At 39.5% G+C, this 21,587-nt stretch overlaps 1 protein-coding gene across 4 annotated transcripts in view; it reads right to left on the reverse strand.

Moving 5' to 3' along the window:
• The window catches only part of LOC138763880 (uncharacterized), a 41,437-nt gene that overhangs the window by 13,012 nt on the left and 6,838 nt on the right, over positions 1 to 21,587 (reverse strand). For 3 of the 4 annotated variants that reach the window (XR_011357873.1, XM_069938797.1, XM_069938795.1), the window contains exons 2-11: positions 16,372 to 16,471; positions 14,352 to 14,470; positions 13,958 to 13,997; positions 12,624 to 12,697; positions 12,486 to 12,527; positions 9,018 to 9,089; positions 8,489 to 8,602; positions 7,740 to 7,837; positions 5,799 to 5,943; positions 2,879 to 2,966 (exon numbers count right to left, since the gene is read on the reverse strand). Coding sequence is in view for 3 of the 4 variants with exons in the window: in XM_069938797.1 (XP_069794898.1) it covers positions 2,879 to 2,966; positions 5,799 to 5,943; positions 7,740 to 7,837; positions 8,489 to 8,602; positions 9,018 to 9,089; positions 12,486 to 12,527; positions 12,624 to 12,697; positions 13,958 to 13,997; positions 14,352 to 14,470; positions 16,372 to 16,471 (892 nt within the window). In the remaining variant the exon portion in view is untranslated. The remainder of the gene's footprint in view (positions 1 to 2,878; positions 2,967 to 5,798; positions 5,944 to 7,739; positions 7,838 to 8,488; positions 8,603 to 9,017; positions 9,090 to 12,485; positions 12,528 to 12,623; positions 12,698 to 13,957; positions 13,998 to 14,351; positions 14,471 to 16,371; positions 16,472 to 21,587) is intronic. The other variant, XM_069938796.1, reaches the window with a different exon arrangement.

Below are 21,587 nucleotides of genomic sequence, written 5' to 3' on the forward strand. Positions count from 1 at the left end.
GTTCCATTTCCTACTACCCACCCTCTGCTTTCTGCAGGAAAGCCAATTCTGAATCCACACGGTCGAGGTTCCATGGATTCCATGCCTCATGGCTTTCTGAATTAATCTACCATGGGTGACCTTGTCAAATGTCTTACTAAAATCCATATACACCCATGTACGCCCTACCTTCAGCAATTTAGTTTGTTACTTCCTCAAAAAACTCAATTAGGCTCATGAGGTCTACCTCTCACAAAACCATGTTGACCATCCCTGAGACTATACTTCTCTAAATGCTCATAAATCCTGTCCCTAAGAGTCCTCTCCAATAGTTTGCCCACCACTGATGTAAGACTCTCTGATCTATAATTTCCAGGATTCTCCTATTACCTTTTTGAACAACAGGGTCACATTTGCCATTCTCCAATCCTCCAGTACCTCCCCTGGGGCCAGGGAGGACGCAAAGATCATTGCCAACATTCCAGCATTCTCTTCTCTTGCTTCCTGTAGTAACTTGCGATATATACTTCATCCAGTTCCAGAGACCATCAATCAGAATGTTTTTAAGAAGACCCAGCGCTTCCTCTTTCTTAACCTCAACATGCTCAGAAAATAAGCTTGCTCTATACTAACCTCACATCGACCAAAATCCCTCTCTCTGGTGAGCACTGAAGCAAAGTATTAATTTAGGACCTCCCTACCTTCTCTGCCTCCAGGCACATGTTGCCTCCTTTATCCTTAAGTGGCCTTAGCTTCACTCTCATCTTCATTCAGTTCTTCACGTATGCATAGAACACCTCAGAGCTTTTCTTAACCCCACTTGCAAGTCCTTCTCATGCCCCTTTCTAGCTCTCCTACATCCTTTCTTAAGTTCTTTCTTGGCTACCATATAATTCTCATAAGCTCTTCCTGTCTTTTGCTTCCTACATCTTCTGTATGCTTCCTTCTTCCTCCTAACATGCTGTCCCACTTCTTTTGTCAATTATGGTTCCTTTATCCTACCACCTTTTCCCTGACTGTGGGTCAAACCTTTCTAGAACTGTGCAAGTAGCCCCTAAACATCCTCCACATTACTTCTGTGCTTCCTCCCTCCCACCCCCCCCCCCCACTAAGAACATTTGTTCCAAACTTTCGCTCCCCAGTTCCTGCCCAATCCTTTCGTAATTAGCCCTTTCCTAATAAGGTTATTCAAGATAATAGGTTCTAGATAAACTGGGAAATTGGACCACGGACTGGCAGATGGAATTTAACTCATACAAGTGAGTTGCACTTTGGAAGGTTACATCATTTTTAAGAAACACAGCATGGTAACAGGCCATTTTGGCCCACGAGGCCGTACTGCCCAATTTACACCCAATTAACCCTCTCTACCTTTTGAAAGGTGAAAGGAAACTGGAGCCATCGGGAGAAACCCACGCAGACACTGGGAGAATGTACAAACTCCTTACAGTGTGGGATTCAAACCCCGGTCCCAATCACTGGTGCTGTAACAGCGTTGCGCCAACCACTACACCAACTGTTAAACGGAGCAGGACTTGTACGGTGAATGACAGGGTCCCAGGAAGTGTTGCGGAACAAAGGGTCTTGCAGGTAGAGGTCTACAATTCCATGAAAATGGCTATACAGGAGGAATCCAAGAACAGATTGGAGAACCACATAGCAAAGTAGGGTGGTGAAGAAGGCATTTGGCACTCTTGTTACAAACATTCAAGTCAATGGTGAGACCACACTTGGAATATAATGCATAATTTTGGTTGTCCAGCAAGAGGAAAGATATTAAGATGGAAAGCATGCAGATTTTTTTTTTTAAATCACAAGATTATTACTAGGACTGGTAGCCTTGGGTGACAAGGAAGGAGAGGTTGGATAAGTTATTGGATGCCAAGGGAGTTAATAAAATCATAAGAGATGCAGCTATTTTTTCCCCAGGGTATAGAAATCTAAAACTAGAGGGCATTAGATAAAGGTGAAAGAAGATTTAAAAGGGACCTGAGGGGCACCTTCTTCAAACAGAAGATGGTGAGTCTATGGAACAAGCTGCCCGAGGAAGTGGGGGGGCAGTAATAGAATATGGAACATTACAACTCAGTACAGGCCCTACGACCCACAAAGATGTGCTGACCCACAAAAACATTTTAAAACCATCCTGATCTCATGATGTTCTATTTTTCCATGTATCTGTCTAAGAGTCCCTATTGTTCTAGCTTCCACCACCACTCCTAGCAATGCATTCCAGGCACCCACAACTTTCTGTGTAAAACTTACTCTTGATGTCTCCCCCTAAACATTCCTCCCTTCACTTTGTACAGATATCCTCTAGTGTTTGCTACTCCTGCCCTGGGAAAAATGTGCTGACTGTCTATCTTATCTATGCCTCTCAATCTTGTAAACCTCTATTGAGTCTCATCCTTCTTCACTCCAAAGAGAGAAGCCCTAGCTCTAATAAGACATTTTCCAATCCAGGAAACATCCTGGTAAATCTCCTCTGCACCCTCTCCATCACTTCCACATCTTTCCTGTCATGAGGTGACCAGAAGTGAACACAATATCTCACCAGAGATTTATAGAGCTGCAATATTACCTCAGGACTCTTGAACTCAATCCCCTAATGAAGACCAGCATACCATAAGCCTTTTTAACTGTCCTAATGTTTTAAAAGACATTTTGATGTTCAGGAATAGGTTTACCGTGCTCTGAAGAACCTGTAATGATCAGTGACAGATACAGAGATCATAAGGTTTAGACTCAGAGGGATCTGGGCTGAATGCAAACAAATGGGACCAGCTTGGTCACCAGGGACAAGTTGGGCCAAAGGCCCTATTTCTGTGTTGCATTCTATGACTATATTTCTATGACTAAACCATACATAATGTGTGGATTATTTACTGATATTACTTACCACACTCTTCAATATCTGGGGTGAAGGACATCCTTGAAATGTTATTACCCAACAATCTCTTTGAGACCATTTCCCTTTCTTTTCTAACCTGAAAAGGACACATACAACAAACAGGCTTAATGCACCATCCACTTGACATTATACACCCGCTTTCTCAGTTTTGGGATATCCCAAAACATTTTTCAGCTAACGCTTCTGAAGTGGAGTTACCACTGTACCATGGGGAACTATTCCAACACTCAATGGTAACTCCACTCTAGTTCATAGTTAGTTATCTTCCCTTTGCTTCTCTCACAGTATAACTTTAAAAACAATAGTTTTCTCTGAGGATTTTAAGCTTAGAGTTTTCAGATTTCATTTTCATGTGCATCACAAAACCGAGCAAACCCAAAGAAAGTTCAAAGCCTGTCAATGTCAAGGATGGACAGATTTTCAACTCCTTTTCCCATGCGTAATTTTAACTCTGAGTTGCTTTTTTTTATGCATAGGTAAAATGCAATGTCCCTCGACTGTAATAATCCCGAACCCCACTCTCAGCAGTTCACCCAAACAACACATAAAACCGAGAAATCATTAACACTTAGTTTAGCCACTTGGAAAATACAACCATTTTCAATTTTAATCCCCAAAATACAGTAAAAAGAGTCTCAGGTGGCAAGTTGTATCCACCTGGAAATCCAGTGAAATTTAGTAAGATACTGCTGGTGTGGGCCTGTGGAAAGAGAGCAAGGAGAGGACACTTAGTACTCCTCCCCAGGATTCTACCACCCAGTCCAACTAGCAATGGCTCTCTACAGGCTTTTAATGGCCTGTTAAAAGGAGCCAACAGTAGTTTATTTTAAAATCCTGCGACCGCAGGGGTCTGAGCCTAAGATGGCGGCGCTTACGATTGGCAGCAGCCTCAAGAGGTTGCAGACTCCAAGGAAGCAGAGGACTAGTGCAGTGCACCAGAAAACAGGGAGAACACTGACCCAACCACCCCATCCTCCCGTTTGAGGAGAAGCAGAGGTGACGACTCAGAAGACAGTGCGCACAGGCTTTGACCCTGAAGAACATACAGGCGGCAGGCTATTGGCAACTCAAGAAGAGGAACCCAGGTAGGCTGTGGATTGCTGGAGACTGGCTGAAAGGGTACCAGGTGTCAGAACTGGGATGCGAGAGGATGCTGAAGGTGCTGAAGGCTACTTGATCAGCTTGGAGTTTGGATCTAGAACTTGGTTTGCTGATGGTTTGGACTGGAGTTTGTGTGGCTGTGGAAACACCAGTGGTGAATCCATGGACACTCAGTGACAGGGGAAATTCTATTTTGCTTCTTTTTCTCTGACTGTTAAGGGGCGTCAGCTAATATCTACTAATGGCGAATCTTTGTCTGTCTTACAGCAGACTGAAGCCAGTTTCATGTATTATAACACCTGCTTTATTACATGACAATAAAGGAATCTTGAAGTTTTGGTGGTTACTCCCAGGGTTAAGGGTAGGGTCATAGGGACATGGCACACTTTGGTAGGAAGCATTTCAGAATGTGTATATATTCAAAAGCCAGGCTAACTCAGAAGGGAGTATCAAGACTTAATAAAGATTAAAACAGTTGCTCAGTTTTCAATGTTAGGTGCTGTTGAGATGAAGGATCACTGTGCGATGGGGGTAGACAATGCTGGATGAGGCATTGATTGGAGGTGAACTTAGGGCAGCACCAACATGTGAATAATGCAAATCTCCTCAGGTGTGGAAACACTTCTACGATATTGTCTGTTGCTAGATGATGGGGTGGTGAATTGGATTAGTAAATATGCAGACGATACTAAGATAGGTGGAAGAGTGGATAATGAAGAAGGTTTTCAAGGATTGCAAAGGGATTTGGGCTGCTTAGAAAAGTGGGCTGAAAAATGGCAGATGGAATTTAATGCTGATAAGTGTGAGGTGCTTCATTTTGGTAAGAAGAATCAGAACAGGACATACGTGGTAAATGGGAGAGCATTGAGGAATACAGAAGAGCAGAAAGATTTAGGAGTAACGGTACATCGTTCCCTGAAGGTAGAAACTCACGTGAATAGGGTGGTGAAGAAGGCTTTTAGTATGCTGGCCTTTATCAATCATTGCATGGAATATAGGAGTTGGGAGGTGATGTTGAGATTGTATAAGACGTTGGTGCGGCCTAATTTGGAGTTCTGTGTGCAGTTCTGGTCGCCTAATTATATGAAGGATATAAACAGAGTGGAGAGAGTGCAGAGAAGGTTTACCAGAATGTTACCTGGGTTTAAGCATCTAGAGTATAGGGAGAGATTGGACAGATTAGGTCTTTATTCTTTGGAGCGTAGAAGGTTGAGAGGGGATTTGATAGAAGTATTTAAGATTATGAAAGGGATAGACAGAGTGGATGTGGATGGACTATTTCCGTTAAGAGGAGGAAAGATTAAAACAAGAGGACATGAGTTAAGAATTAAGGGACAGAGGTTTAGAGGTAACATGAGGGGGAACTTCTTTACTCAGAGAGTGGTAGCCGTGTGGAATGAGCTTCCGGGAGAAATAGTGGCGGCGGAGTCAATTGTATTATTTAAGAAAAGGTTGGACAGGTATATGGATGAGAAGAAGATGGAGGGTTATGGGCATTGTGCAGGGAGGTGGGACTAGAGAGGGGTGTTTGGTTCGGTGCGGACTAGAAGGGCCTAATGGCCTGTTTCCGTGCTGTAATTGTTATATGTTATGTTAAAATATGGTTAAAATATTCTGTGTGGCAAAGCTGCAGAACTCACTTGAGAGGTATATTTATTGGAGACTGAAATATTTGCTTTTACTGAACCCATTGTGTGTCCTAGATCACTCATTCATGCTTAGAAGCATCTACAAATTACAAAGACAAACAGCTGATTATTATAGTATATAATAGTTATCAAATGCATTGTATACACTGAAAACATACCTGTTGGTAAGCTCTACAGTAGCTTCGAACAGGGCAAACTTCACAAAGGGGTGCTTTAGGGGTACAGACAGTAGCTCCCAACTCCATCATGGCCTGGTTAAAGTCTCCTGGTCTAACTGAGTCCACTAAGGAATTGGCCAATGTCCTATGATAAACAATATCATGAAGATCAGTTTCAAATATACATCATTTGTGCTTTCTCTCCTGTAATACAATACTTGAGAAAGTGATCAACTTTTCAGTCACTCTACATAAATGGAGTTAACTTTCCAAAATATTACAGACTTTTGAACAATCTTACTTTGGATTACACATTGTGAGGTGTTTTTCAACCAGTTTCCAAGCTTGGTAACATGGTGGCAATGCAGTTAATACCAAACCTGCAGTGCCAGAGTCTCCTAACTTCAGATGCTGTCTGTGCAGTTAGCACACTTACTTGTTGATGGGGTGAACTTCCAATGATGCTTTGTTTTCCTCCTGCATTCCAAAGATGTACAGCTCATTGACTGCTGTAAACCTACCCCTTGGCAGAGGTTAATAACAAAAGACTATCAAACAGCAAAGCATGGGAACAGCCTTTCAGTCCACGTGTCTGTGCCAAACAGGATGTCCAAATCAAACCCATCTGCTGCTTGCACCTGGTGGATATCCCTTCATATTCATGTCCATCAAGAACCCTCTTAAACAGATCAGAAACACTCTTCATGAGGCAGGTGTGGATACATCAATGACTACTATCCACTAAGGCTTTTTTAACGTTCAGATGCAGGTTGTTGGCTGTGCACCAGTCTGTTAGCGACTGCACCTCATCTCTGTACACTGACTCCTCATTCTTACTAATAAGGCCCACCACAGTCGTGTCGACAGCGAACTTGATGATGTGGTTCGACCTGGGTTTTGCTGCACACTCAAGAGTCAGTAGAGTGAACAGCAGAGGACTAAGCCCACAGCCCTGGCAGGGACTCTCATGCTCAGTGTGATGGTCTTGGAAGTGCTGTTACCAATCAGGACTGCCTGAGGTCTCCCTGACAGGAAATCATGAATCCAATTGCAGAGGAAGGTGCTTAGACCCAGCAGACTCAACATTCTTATCAGGTATTGAGGTATGATTGTATTGAATGCTGAGCTGAAGTCAATAAAGAGCATTCAAACATACAAGTCCTTGTTTTCCAGGTGGGTGAGGGCTAGATGGAGGGCAGTGGCGATGATATTGTCCTAAGAGGGTTGGGTCTGTATGTGAACTGCAGAGGGTCTAGTGACGGTGGAAGCAGAAGCTTATTATTAAGATTATTATCATAATCTTAAGATTTAAGATTGTTATGGAATTTTGGAGCTGTGTAAGTTAATGTCACTTGACTCATACATGTCAACTTTCAACCTTGCTTAGAGGAAGGGGTTTTGACATTTTTATTTTTTTTTCAGTTAATAATCATTGAAGTTAATAATTTGATTCCAAAAAGCTCAGTTTTATGCCAGCAATGGAGTAAATGTGTAAAAACACAGTGCTAGAGAAACTCAAAAAGTTTACTTTACATGGCAAAGATGAAGCTACATAATCAACGTTTCAGGCTTGAGCCCTTCATCAAAGTTTATGAACATTGGTTATGTAGCTTTATCTTTGCTAACAGAAAGTACACTGTTTGACCAGCTGAGTTTCTCCAGCATTGCGTTTTAACTTCAATCAAGGTGTCTGCAGACTTTCATGTTTTACTCATGGAGTAAATGTGATAAAGTACTCATCACTGAAGGGCCCAGGCCATTTGCTTGTTGATCAAAATGACCACTGGTGCAATCTAACACATGTAAAATTACTTGTGTGTATAATTTGTGCTTAAAGAAACCATGCAAATGGATCCAATTTGCAGGCTTTATTCTTTTAAGTTCCAACAATGTTTCTGGTCAATAGTTGTACTACATGAGCAAGAAAAGTGTAATTCTTACCAAAGGGCTTCAGTCACTGTTGGGCTGGTGCTGTCTGCTCCAATTGCTCTTGTACGACAGAGAACACGTGTTACATTCCCATCTACCACACCAGTCACCTACAAAGAGCAAAGAACTGGTTAAATCTGCACATATGGTTTAAAACAAAAGTCAGGAGTCATGTTTCAATCTATTAAAAGAATAAACAATACATAATGAATTAGAATCATGTCATTGAAATAGTCTAAAATGCAATTTCCAAATACAAACTTTCTTCTCGTTCATTTTCATAGTCCTCTTGTTCTTATTGTCTCTGTCATTAAGATATTAGAAACCTCTCACTCAGCTGACTAAGACTTAAAAAATGGTCATTGAAACTATTCTTGTAATCTTATTTAGAGGAATTATTCCTTTAAAATAAAGCCCAAAAAGAGGCACTTATGTCAGAATACTCAAACAAGTTCTCCCTTCATTTTTCTTGTCATTCCTAAACTGGCTCTTGTTTTACTCCCACCTCAGTGGAATAATCACTGCCAACCAGCTTAATGGTTATGGCCTTCTTCAACAGTGAGAATCAAGACAATGCTTTATTCTACAACTGATTCAATTTTTCTGATATGAGAAAACATTGCCCCATCTTAGAATTCTAAATTAGTAAAATAAAGCACACTGAACAATTAACGAGAAGTAACAAATTTGAAGAATGTACATTATAGTCAACGTGGGAACCTAGCAATACACTTGGCAAGAAGAAGAGGTCATGTCCTTACCTCTCCAAATGCGATCGAGGCAATCGCAGCAGCAGTGTATCTCCCTACCCCAGGAAGCAGTTTTTGCAGTTCCTCTGCACTCTTTGGTATTTCACCTTTGAACTCTGACAAAACCTATGAAGGGGAAAGGGCCTTAAATTTACCATGATTCTGCATATCAATAAATCAACCCTTTTCCTCTCAGCAACATGTTCCAAATATTGCTGCAAGATCAAAGAATGGTACAGGTCACATTCAGACATTTCCACATTAGCCTCTATGAAAGAATGGTCCAGAACAACTCAAATCTCCCCCACCCCGATAACATGCCTTGCCATTGCACAATCCTTTTACAACCAGATGAATGTAATCTGAAACTCACTACACAAAATTGTTTCTACATCAGAACTCTGCTAAATTTACCAAAATGCCTTATTTTCTATTCCTGCATTTATAAAATCTACTTGTAACAAACATAATTTTTTTCTAAACACAAACCACTGATGAAAATACTCAGCGACGGCACAGCACAGCTATAGCCAAAGGATACCTTCTGAGCTCCTTCGTGCAGTCTTCTTCCCCTGGAATAATATCCAAGACCGGACCACATTTCATTAACTTCCTATAAAACAACATCAAGGAGTCAATTTACTATAATGCACCATGAAACACCAGAGTAAATATGCTGAAAGATCAATTTAAATTTTACTGATGACATCCCCAGACACATTATTTTACTGTATCTAAATTAATGTATTCCTCTGTAAAGGTAGATGATTTGGAGATGATCAGATTCCATGGTTTCAAAGTAAAATGAAAAGCAGATTCTTTTAAAAGAGATTTTTGCTTTTCACAGTCCATTTGTTAATGTGAAAATTAGAGCCTAGATATTACTTTACTAAATTTTATTGTGTTAAACCTGGCATTGTGTGTGAAATGAATACAAATTCATAAGTTTGAATCTTCATTTGTAAGGTTCTCATAACAGCATTGAAAGGTCTGCCTGGCATGATCCCACACCTGCCGGGCCTGCCTGTTAACAATTGGACACTTGGCTGCCATCCTTCAGGGGAAATCACACACAAATAACACTCCTCCAACCACTGGTGTATTGAATGCTGCCATGGCTGGAAAGAATGTGGAAAGTTCAGTCAGACTAAGACAGGATTGTGCAGAACATTTCTTAGAGGATGGGTATTCTTTAGGCAAGGACACCTTCAGGTCGGTGATGCCAGAGTGCTCTCTGTAAGAAGTAATGTGATACATAAGGAGTCTCTGAATACTTGCTCTTCATGGAAACCTACAATAAATCATCCTTGAGCATGGAGTTAGGGTGATATCACTATTGCAGCAGTGGCAATGATTATTAGCAAAATAGCCTGGAGTGACCTTCAATTGAGAAAGGCAAGAGTGTCCCTGACCTCTCTGGAACAAACAGCACAAGCACAGGTGTGAGCTTGTGTTGGAAACGTCAGTGAGGAATGCAGTTTATCTGTTGTCCCTTCAAACAGTAGGATCTTTAGTGGAACTTAGTTATGCAAGTATACAACAATTAGACCAGAAGGCTAAAAACAATCCTGGAGATTAATTTTGTAAGCATTATATAGGATTTATTTTACACCAAAGAAAGACATTAACAGCATTAATAAAAATACTACAGAGAGGTCAGTGGCTACATTTCTGGACGCTACCAATGATCCAGAAATGAGTCCAATTCTGCTCGACTTTAGTTTAAGCCCATTTTCAAACGTAGAGCACCTTTCACACCACCTCCCCCTCCCAACTCCCTTCCCCCTTGCTTTAATAAAATACTGCAGTTAAAATGGTTTCACAGCTGTGTGGATGTATTTTATATCTATTTATTTATTGTAAGAGCCAGATAATAGGGTCAATTAATCCAGATACTCAATCTGTTGACAAATAGTAACCCAGCACACTCACCCATGCGTGAGTATTAACTAAGTTAAAAGAAGCATGTCGATTGATCCAGTCACCACAAGTAGCCATTACTTTACTCTGGCTCACACTGATCCAAACTAAGCTAATGGACATCAAGATTCAAGGAATTTTTTTTCTCTGAACAATCATGAGTAAACATTCTTCATGATGTAGCAGATATCACTGATTTGGTTGCATATAAAAAAATCCTTATCCTAAATCCATAGAACCATAGAACAATACAGCACAGAAACGCGTCAATCATCCCTTCTAGTCTGCGTTGATCTATTATTTTGCCTAGTCCCAATGACCTGTACTCAGTCCATGTTCCTCCATAGCCCTCCCATCTACGTACCTATCCAAATTCTTCTTAAATATTAAAATTGAGCCCAGATTCACCACTTTAGCTGACAGCTCGTTCCACACTCCCACCACTCTGTGTGTGAAGAAGTTCCCCCTGATGTTCCCCTTTCACTCTTAATCCATGTCTGAATAAAAACAAGACAATTTAACTTTAGACTTATGTTCTCTGTGGACCACTTTAAATTGCAACAAACAATGCTGTGCACAAATGGAAGTGGTTTTAATCAAGTTAAAAACGGAGTCTCAAGTCTTCAAAAAGCTCAAAGGAACAGTGGTTTGACATTTCCTAATTTTAGCTTTTATTATTGGGCGGTCAATAAATGTATCTTGATTCTTTTGCTACAATTTGACAATCAAGTTGACTACCCGACATGGGTAGAAATGAAACTAAATTTTGCTAAGAATACTTTCATGTTGGCAATTCTAGGGTCTTTTTTATCCTCTTGTTTATATAAACTAACTGATAACCTGATAATTAAACACAGTCTGAGTATACTGGCACAATTTGGAAAGTTTTTTGGATTTCAGAGTTTTTCTATTATTGCCTTCAATGAGTAGCACAGATTGGATATTAAATGTTTCAAAAACATTTTTATTGGCAACAATTTTGAATCTTTTGAACAATTGGTGGTAAAATTTAATTTACCTAAAACTCTTTTTTTTAGATATTTACAAATTAGACACTTTATTCAATCTCAGATCCCTGATTTTCCTGGAATCCCTAAGGCAATTGTCCTTGACACGTTTTTTGATGTACAACCTTCCCATAAAGGCTTAATATCTCTTATTTATAATTTCACTGATCTAAGTTTCATCCTGCTAGTTAAAATCAAAAATGCCTGGGAGCAGAATTTGAATCTTTCTTTATATTGTTTTTAATTACATGAGAAACTAAAGCATCTGGTAAGGCGTTCGTGTTGAGAATATAACCAAAAGTATACAAAGAAGTGTATATAACTGCTGTAATATTATTATGTAATTTGTTGCTTGAAACACTTCAAACTATTTCAATGCTGTAACATTCTCAATTCCTTCATTCCTTTTAGAACACTGGTCTAGAATATGATACTTGCTACAAAACGCATACTCTTTGCTCAGTACACAGCACCATTTCTGTCAGGGATCATAACAGAAAACTCCAGACAGGGCTTGGGCAAGTGGAGGAAGGGGGCCAAGGTATCTCGACTACTGGCGATCAATGCTTTGTGCTGATGGGGACAATCACAGAGTGTGAGTCATTGAGGTGTTGATGATTAGCATCTGGAGTCATTACAGGTGGTGAGAATGGAAGTGAGGAGCAATCCAAAAGGCTAGATAATTAACAATGTGGATTATCGTAATTTGTCCCAGTCCGAACAGAGTTACATGAATGAAATCTGCACATCTCCAGGAGCACCCAGTGATTAGACTAATTTCTCTGGCATCTCTCTGCATGAGAAGTGACCAAATGTGTTACTCCTCTGGTTTGGAAAAGCCACATCGAATTTCTGGAACAAGATGAAAAGCAGTGGAAATAGTTGTGGCATTGCACTTCAGGAAAATCCCAGACCTTGTTTAACTGGTGAGCACAGAAACAAACAGACTCATCAAATTAAAGGAGACCTTCAAGCATGCAAAATTGTGTCACATTTTCCACAAAAACACTTAAATGAGGAAAAAAAAACAAAAATGCATCAATTTTCAGAGATTTCATGGGAATTAGTAGTGTGTCCTCTACCTCAAGGGTCGCTTGAGCCAGGTCCTGCAGATTTGACCACCTCTGGAAATAAAAGCAATGTCAGGACATTAAACCTTGTACCATCCGCAGTGTCCAAAGTATTTTCAGAATGAGGCCAATGATAAATGGTTTTTCTACCTCCATCCATTTGTTATAGTAGTTGATCACAGTGGCAACCTGCGTTTGCTGCAACATAATCTCAGACACCCAAACTGTGAAGAAGGATAAGGTGAAGAGTCACTTAAATATATTTTACTTTAAAGGAAAAAGGGTCTGCTGAACAGAGATCATCCAATTTGCCTTCTAACATCCTGATATTCCTAAGGAACAATGGTAACGTTGACCGGAAACAGCAACCAACTGGAATCCAAGAACTACAAGACGAAAGTGCCATTGGCACCAATGTTTTCAGACCATCTCAGCCCTGCTGATTGTAACCCAGTTACTTTTCCACGGAAGGAAAAAATGTCAGTAATTAAACAACCTTAACACAATTTCTGGTAGTGAAAACAGCTCTGGTACCTAAACAGCTCTGGTAGTGCCTTGGACTAGAGACTGAGGAAAGGTATCATGTACAAGAAGAACATGGGAGAAAATACAGAACAAGCTACAAGATCAAAGTTTCAGCATTTATGGTGAAAGGAGGGTGGGAATGGGAAATCAGTAAGGTTAAACAGAGTAGCCAAGGAACAATAACCAACCCAATCCTTCACACCTTTACAGGCAGAGAACAGGACATGACTCCCCCATCACTTCACAGTTTATTTTCTCTTGTGCCCTCCCACCCATATGCACCAATGCCTGTTACCCCATGCTCCTCCCACTGCTCTACCATTTAATCAAGGTGTCTGCCTGCTTTTTGCTCACACCTTTATGAAGGGCTTAGGTTCGAAATGTTATGCAACTTTTATCTTTGCTACATTTTTTTAAAAAGCTGCATGATTTGCTGTTTTTACAACATTTTTGTGTAAACCAAGACACCCTAAAGATAGCTACAAATAAACCTCAGCAACTGACAGAGTTTTTCTTTAGGTATACAGCACAGTAACAGGCCCTCCTGGCCCATGAGCCTGTACTGCCCAAGTAGCCCAATTAACTTACAACCCCCGTACCTTTTTGAATGGTGGGAGGAAACCAAAGCATCCAAACGAAACCAACAGACACAGGGAGAACACAAAAACTCCTTACAGACAGCTCCAGATTCGAACCTTGGTCACTGGCAATGTAATAGCATTGCACTAACCACTACGCTATCCATGCCATCCCAGAGCGATAATATCTTGCGTCGGTATGGAGCAGTTTGGAATGGCTTCACAATGATGACTTGATCAGAGCTCACAAAGTGTGAGCAAAGGTCAGGTAAACCCCCCTCTCTCTGATCCTTTCAAAGGGAATAGCCCCAAAGGACAAAGAGCTGGTCCCAGCCTGCCTTCTTGATCAGAAAAAAATTATCCAAATTAGAGTTCACATACCTGCATAACCCCTTTTGTTCAAATTGGATTCTGTCTCAGCCTAGAAAGAAAACAGTTCACATTCAAACAGTTGCAGATGCTCACAATTTGCTTTTAGGCATACAGCACGGTAACAGGCCCTTTCGGCCCATGAGCCCATACTGCCCAATTCCACCCAATTGACTGATAACCCTGTAGGTTTTGAATTGTGGGAGGAAACCGGAGACCCTGGAGGAAGCCCAAGTAGATACGGGTGAAGGGACAAACACCTTACAGAGAGCACCAGATATGAACTGCATTCACAGGTGCTGTAATAGCATTGCACTAACCACTACACTAACCATCCCACCCAAACAATTTAACTGGGAGAGATCAGAGGGGGGAAATCAATGAAATTTGGACTTTCAGGTCATACCATTCTCCTCCACGGCAACTCCCTTTTGCTTTTGTCATACCAGGAGAGCAAGTTTGCCCTAATGGACTTGATTTCACCAAGATCCTTAAACGAATGATAACTATTTTCCTTTGGTAATCCTGCAAGAGCAAGAAAGCCAACCAAGGTAATTAGAAAAAAAAAGTGAGTAGACAGAGTAAGAGCTCACAGTTACTTTATATACCAGGGGTGACCAAACATGTTTAAGAGCCACATATTCTAAATTTCAGATGTTTGAGAGCTGCAACAATCATGTGATCACAAGCCACGCCAACTAAAACTACTACTGTGAGCAGCAGCTCCTGTGATTCCTGTCTCAGCCAACCTATTTCCACAGGCCTCACTTTGCACGTCAAAGAGCTGCATGTGGCTTGCAAGCTGCAGTTTGACCACCCCTGTTATATGCCAAAGATAAACATAATATCACAGTCAAGATATATTTGGAGTGAGATACATTGTCAAATAGAGTCAGATTGCTTGTATCACCATCTATAAAGGCAGGGAAGTTCCACCACCCCACCTCTCTCCCTCGTGAGAAATAATATGTAACAAGAACCCAGGTAAGTTAATATCCAATGTATTTTGAATTCATCTCAAACAAGCAAGCCTTGATTTATCCATCAGGCATCTTAAAGATTATGAACTTCATTGCCTATCAAAAATTGGACATTTGGCAAGTAGTATTTCACACAACTCTTCACCCCATGTCTAACATTACATACCTACAAACTTCTGCTTGAGAAATACAATGCAATAAAAAAAGTGGAACATTGCCCCCATTTCTGGCAACACATGACATGCTTAAAAAGGGTACAAAAGAGATTTGCCAAAATAATTCCAGGGATGAGGACAAGACTGTGAACAGACTGGAAGAGCCAAGAATGTTCTCTTCAGAACAGAAAAGTTAGCAAGGATATCTGATGGAGGTACTTGAAATCACAAAGGACAAAGCCAGAGAAGCTGTTTCCATTGGCAAAAGGGTCAATACCAAAGCAACAGAGGTGATGCCAAAAGAACCAAAAGTGAAGGCTCTGAATGCACTGTCAGATGAAGTAGTAGAGGAAGATTCAACCGTAGTGTTGAAAAGGAAAGAATTTGCAGAGCTATAGATATAAACCCAGTACAGACTTGATGGATCAAATGGTTCCTTCTTTGTGTTGCAAGACAATACAATTCCCGAGAATGAATGCTTTAGTTAACAACTCTTTCACTGTTCTCCTTCTCATTTGCAAACCTCAACCAACATTCTCTCACCAATTTTTAATACCACTGAATGTACTGTTCCCCTCTTGTTATGTTGATACCAACACTTGTGATTCAATCTGTAGTGTTACATACTGTTCCAATAACTAACTGCATTCCATATTGGAAATCTCTGGCACAGCATAATCCGTAAACCTCAAGCAGCCAAAAAATTGGTAAAACTGTTATTAATTTTTTTTTTATATAAATGAAGAAATACTAACAATACTTTTTATATTGTTTTAATAAATGTTGAAATAGTTATGCAAACAAAATGCATTATTGGAAATTAAATACTAAGGGCAATAGTGCTGATCCAGGACCTAGCAATGATTCCAATTAAGAGTTTTTAAAAAAAATATATATACATGAAATGGAGATTGGCATGAAAAACACTGATCATCTTGAGTGTAGGTACACATCCTGAACTCCCTGGAATAATTGCAGTGTCCTTCAAAATCCATTAGAAGGATTGGTGAGTGCTCTTCTGAACTCCAATAATGATCCTTGTGCACACTAACACTAACTGAGGATCAGGTGATGAGAATGTAAGCTTGCCCTTGCATTGAATTGGTAATACCTTCAAGATACCCGTATTAAGTTTTTAATCCATTATGCTCACAAGCACATAGAAAACAAAGAGAAAGCACTTAAATTCAAAGTCTTCAAGGATTATTTCACTTAATCAGAAAATGAATAAGGCTGTTAAGATGACTAAATGATTTTTTTTTAAGCAAACAACCTCAAATCTTCTGCCCACCTTCTTTGGGTTTTTTTTGAAGAGACATTACCATGTTTTCCTTTCTCTTTAGTGATGTTTTCCTTATTTTCACTGAGGTTTTCATCTTGTTCATTGTATTCTATGAAGATATATAATTATAATAATTAAGAACTGGTTAAAGTAGTTTAGCGATAAAGAAAACAGATAGCATGAGGGAAAAGTATCTGTTTATCTCCCAAAGTAAATATTTTGATAAAAGAGCAAATTAAAAAGACGACCATGCATTTGCAGAAATACATTTCACAAGTACAAAACATGTCCAATAATCTGTGTCAGCCTCTAAGTCGACTTAGTGGTAAAGAAGGTAGGGCCCTTTTCATAGACTTGGCTTGAGGAAGCACTTTTCAGTGGCATTAATTGAATTGTCTCAATAAACATGCTCAAAGTTGCAGCTGACACTAACATTACAATATTGACTACACTTCAAAGGTGATGTATTATTTATGAAGTACTTCATAATATCCCAAATGTGCAGCGTGTGTTTTCAAACTCATGTTTTTTTGCCCATTCACTGGGGGATGAGGGAAGACACTGTGAAATGGGTCTTTTAATGTCTTGGCAGCTGTCCCAAGGCAGCAAAAAAAAAGTATAGACGGAATTGATGGAGTCAAAAGTATTGACAGAATTGTTGGTGTTGACCTGACAACTCTCTGCAATTTCCTGAAGTACTGGACATAGCAGTCGCTATTAATAAACTGTAATGCATCCATGATATTTTGTATCGTGCCTCTAAAAATCAGTAATTGGGGCACATGCTGAATTTCCTTAGATTTCTAAAGTTATCAATGAATAATTAACATAGATGAAAATGAAGCTAAATACATGCATTGCACACAAGTAACTTGAGTGATAAGTTACTAAAATGTTGGATCCAAGAGGAATTGACTGCAGAAAGTATTTGAAGAAATTAAGAAACAAAAATTTAAAACCTACATCAGTGAGGGGAAAGTCATCAAATACGCAGGATGACTTTAAATTTAAAACCTACATCAGTGAGGGGAGGTCATCAAATACGCAGGATGACTTTAAATTTAAAACCTACATCAGTGAGGGGAGGTCATCAAATACGCAGGATGACTTTAAATTTAAAACCTACATCAGTGAGGGGAGGTCATCAAATACGCAGGATGACTTTAAATTTAAAACCTACATCAGTGAGGGGAGGTCATCAAATACGCAGGATGACTTTAAATTTAAAACCTACATCAGTGAGGGGAGGTCATCAAATACGCAGGATGACTTTAAATTTAAAATCTACATCAGTGAGGGGAGGTCATCAAATACGCAGGATGACTTTAAATTTAAAACCTACATCAGTGAGGGGAGGTCATCAAATACGCAGGGTGACTTTAAATTTAAAACCTACATCAGTGAGGGGAGGTCATCAAATACACAGGATGACTTTAAATATAAAACCTACATCAGTGAGGGGAGGTCATCAAATATGTAGGATTACTTTAAATTTAAAACCTACATCAGTGAGGGGAGGTCATCAAATACACAAGATGACTTTAAATATAAAACCTACATTAGTGAGGGGAGGTCATCAAATACGTAGGATTACTTTAAATTTAAAACCTACATCAGTGAGGGGAGGTCATCAAATACACAGGATGACTTTAAATATAAAATCTACATTAGTGAGGGGAGGTCGTCAAATACGTAGGATTACTTTAAATTTAAAACCTACATCAGTGAGGGGAGGTCATCAAATACACAGGATACTTTAAATTTAAAACCTACATCAGTGAGGGGAGGTCATCAAATACACAGGATGACTTTAAATTTAAAACCTACATTAGTGAGGGGAAGTCATCAAATACACAGGATACTTTAAATTTAAAACCTACATCAGTGAGGGGAGGTCATCAAATACACAGGATGACTTTAAATATAAAATCTACATTAGTGAGGGGAGGTCATCAAATACGTAGGATTACTTTAAATTTAAAACCTACATCAGTGAGGGGAGGTCATCAAATACACAGGATACTTTAAATTTAAAACCTACATCAGTGAGGGGAGGTCATCAAATACACAGGATGACTTTAAATTTAAAACCTACATTAGTGAGGGGAAGTCATCAAATACACAGGATACTTTAAATTTAAAACCTACATCAGTGAGGGGAGGTCATCAAATACACAGGATTACTTTAAAAGAAAGTCTTGTGCTTCAAACGTTTACTCTTTTCTCTCATACTCACACAAGCACAATGTAATACAAGTACAGCTCAGAATCAGAATTTATTGTCGTGAACAAGCCATGAAATTTGGGGTTTTGCGGCAGTGTCATAGAGCATAGCCATCTTACAACATTACTATAAATTTTTAAAAATAGTAATGCACCAAATGTAAGGCAGTATCTTTGGTTCATTGATTATTCAGAAATCTAATGGTCGTGGGGAAGAAGCTGTCCGTGTGCCACTGAGTGCTTGTCCTTAGGCTCGTCCACCTTTTTCCCGGTGGAGGCAGAGTGAAGTGGGAGATTAAAAGTACAAATTATTACTGCAAAAACTTGTAGATACTGAAAATTTAAAATGAAAAAAAAAATACATTGGAGACACCCAAGTAACTCAGTCTATCACTTCAAATCTTTATCTCATCCTATTTGACCTCTGTGAGATTATATTGATATGTCTTTGGGAGATAAATTTATTGTAGGTCACATACAAACACTTAAAAACAGACCTTATTTGAAATACTGGAGCTCTGCTAATGCTAGACATATTGGCTCCACAGCTTTTGCAAGAACTTTGGAGAGTGCTCAAGAGACTTCACTAATTGCTTGTTGTTTACAAAAGGCAACATATGAAACATATGAAATATTTTGCTGGAGCAGCCAATTGTCTGGAAGAGAACTTGTTGTTCTAGAAGGGTCATGTGATTTTGCAAGCAGAGAGAGTCAAACAGGTTTTCTCTCAGAGACACACACACACACACACACACACATCACTTGTACAGTGTTACAATCAGCAGCTGGGACTGGAACAGAACAAGCTCGCAAGCTTGTAGAATGCTCCATTTTGGAAGACAGTCTGGTCAAAGTCCTTGTGGTTCATGCAAGAGGAGAGGACTGGCTGTCTAATGTTTCACTTGGAATAAGGGAAACAGAAAGGAACTCTGTGATGATCTGAAAGAAAGAGGTTATCATTTGGAGAACCCTGAAGGGGCAAGTTTCGTCAGCAAGACACTGAAGTGGCTGATGGAAGTACATGTCTGGAATAACAAATCTCTCTCTGAAAATCGACAAGAACCTTTCTGAGCGGTAACCATTTACCTTTCAAACACCAAAGCCTGGTAAACTTTATAAATGTTAAATTCTGTGCACAGTATAAGAGTTGCCTTCAACCAGTGAACCTGGAGGAATGAGAAGTGAGATTGGACTGTGAACCAAAGAACTTCTCTGAACTACCACACACATTACATACATTTATTAGAGCTAATCTTAGAATTAGAAGGGGGTTAAGTAAGTCAATAATGATAAGTTAAAGTTTGATTCTATTTTCATGTTTAAAGATAATTAAAAACAACTTTTGTTTAAGTAACCATCTGTCTTGGTGAATATCTATGGCTGCTGGGTTTTGGGGTCCTCTGGGGTTGTCACACCTCCTTGCCAAAAATGTCCAACATAAGCACAAGAAGTAATACCTCCTTCTCTCCTTAATTCTAGGCACATTACAGATCTTAGGATTTGATACCAAATTCAAAAATTATATAAACCTTCCTTTCCAACAATAAGCCTGGTCAGTTCCAATGCAAAATCATCTATATGTAACATTAACTCAGTGTTTCTCTCTCCAGAAATGTTACCTGATGTGATGAATTATTCTCTTAATCCCTTATTTCACATTTCCATTGATTGGAATATTCTACATCTCACTATTCCAGCTTAGCAATTATTAACTCTATCCCCTTTGTCTTCCTCTATTTACTCTGCTCCAGGAAGATCATTTGTGATCAACGAGCATGCATCACTCTGTCTTAAATAGCATCAAGAATATTTACGTCATACAGAAAATCTTAGTCTATGCTCTTTCTCGGACAGTCCTTCCATCCTCTCCACATTACCTCTCTCTGCAACTTAAAGCACCTTCATTTTCTTACTATTCCAATTGTAGGCCTAGCAAAAATAGTTCAGCAATCCACCATTATGCATTTATTGACTTCTTACCATCAGGATTTATTTTTTAAATAAAGATGAGATTCATAACCACAATGTAAACTCAAGCCAAAGCAGAGAAAAAAAACACCTAGAGGAACTCAGCAAGTCAGACAGCACCCATAGGTCAGTCAACATTTTAAGTCAGAGCCCTTTCACAAACACAGCACTGAATACCTTCAGCGTTTCTTTATCTGCTCAAGATTCCACCATCTATGGTTTTTTGCTTCTGTATATTCAAGCATTGAACAATACAGAGTGCCTGAAACTAGTTACATGCTTACGTTTAAATTAGAATTTAACAGTCAGCTATAAGTAAAATTAATGGAACTAGAAACCTAAAATTGCAGATGAACAAGTACAACATACTTTCCAGCTGAGCCTGGAGAACCCTCCATATGTGTAACCAGGCACCGCTGGTACTTACACACACTGTTCAATAGATCTTATTCACAGGCCACTAATGGTAGAGAAGAACCCCATTCTCAGAGAACTCAATTTTTTTTAAACCAGAAAGGATTGCACTCAACTATTTTTCAAGCCAAAGTAAACAAGAAATCATCATCTCTTTTTTCCTTCCCCCATAACTGTTGGTTAGTTTAGTGCTACTGTTATACCTCACCAGCAGCAACTGAGAGACACATAAAGAGATGGGTTATGGTTAACTCATATTACCAGCTCCCGTTTTAGTAAAATGGGATTATCACTGGAAGGAATAGTAGAGACAGGAGGGACTGATGGTCACAGTTAACATTTAACATTTCACACAAGCACAAGTCCCAGCCCAGCAATAATTTGATACATTGCAAGTACTGAGGGAAGGCTTGTCAGTCTGTTTCAGAATTTGACACATTTGCAAAGATATTATGATTTTGCAAGGGGAGACCCATTCTGACTGCTAAAGAGTACACAATTTTTTTTGAAGCAACTGTGACAGATTATAGATACATTTTTGGGAGATGAATTGGGCAGGTCTTTTTTAGTGTAGGTCACATACAAACACTTCAAAACAGATCTCATTTAAAATACTGGAG

This window comes from Narcine bancroftii, chromosome 5 (assembly GCF_036971445.1).
Source record: "Narcine bancroftii isolate sNarBan1 chromosome 5, sNarBan1.hap1, whole genome shotgun sequence".
In the NCBI taxonomy this organism is placed as follows: Eukaryota; Metazoa; Chordata; class Chondrichthyes; order Torpediniformes; family Narcinidae; genus Narcine; species Narcine bancroftii.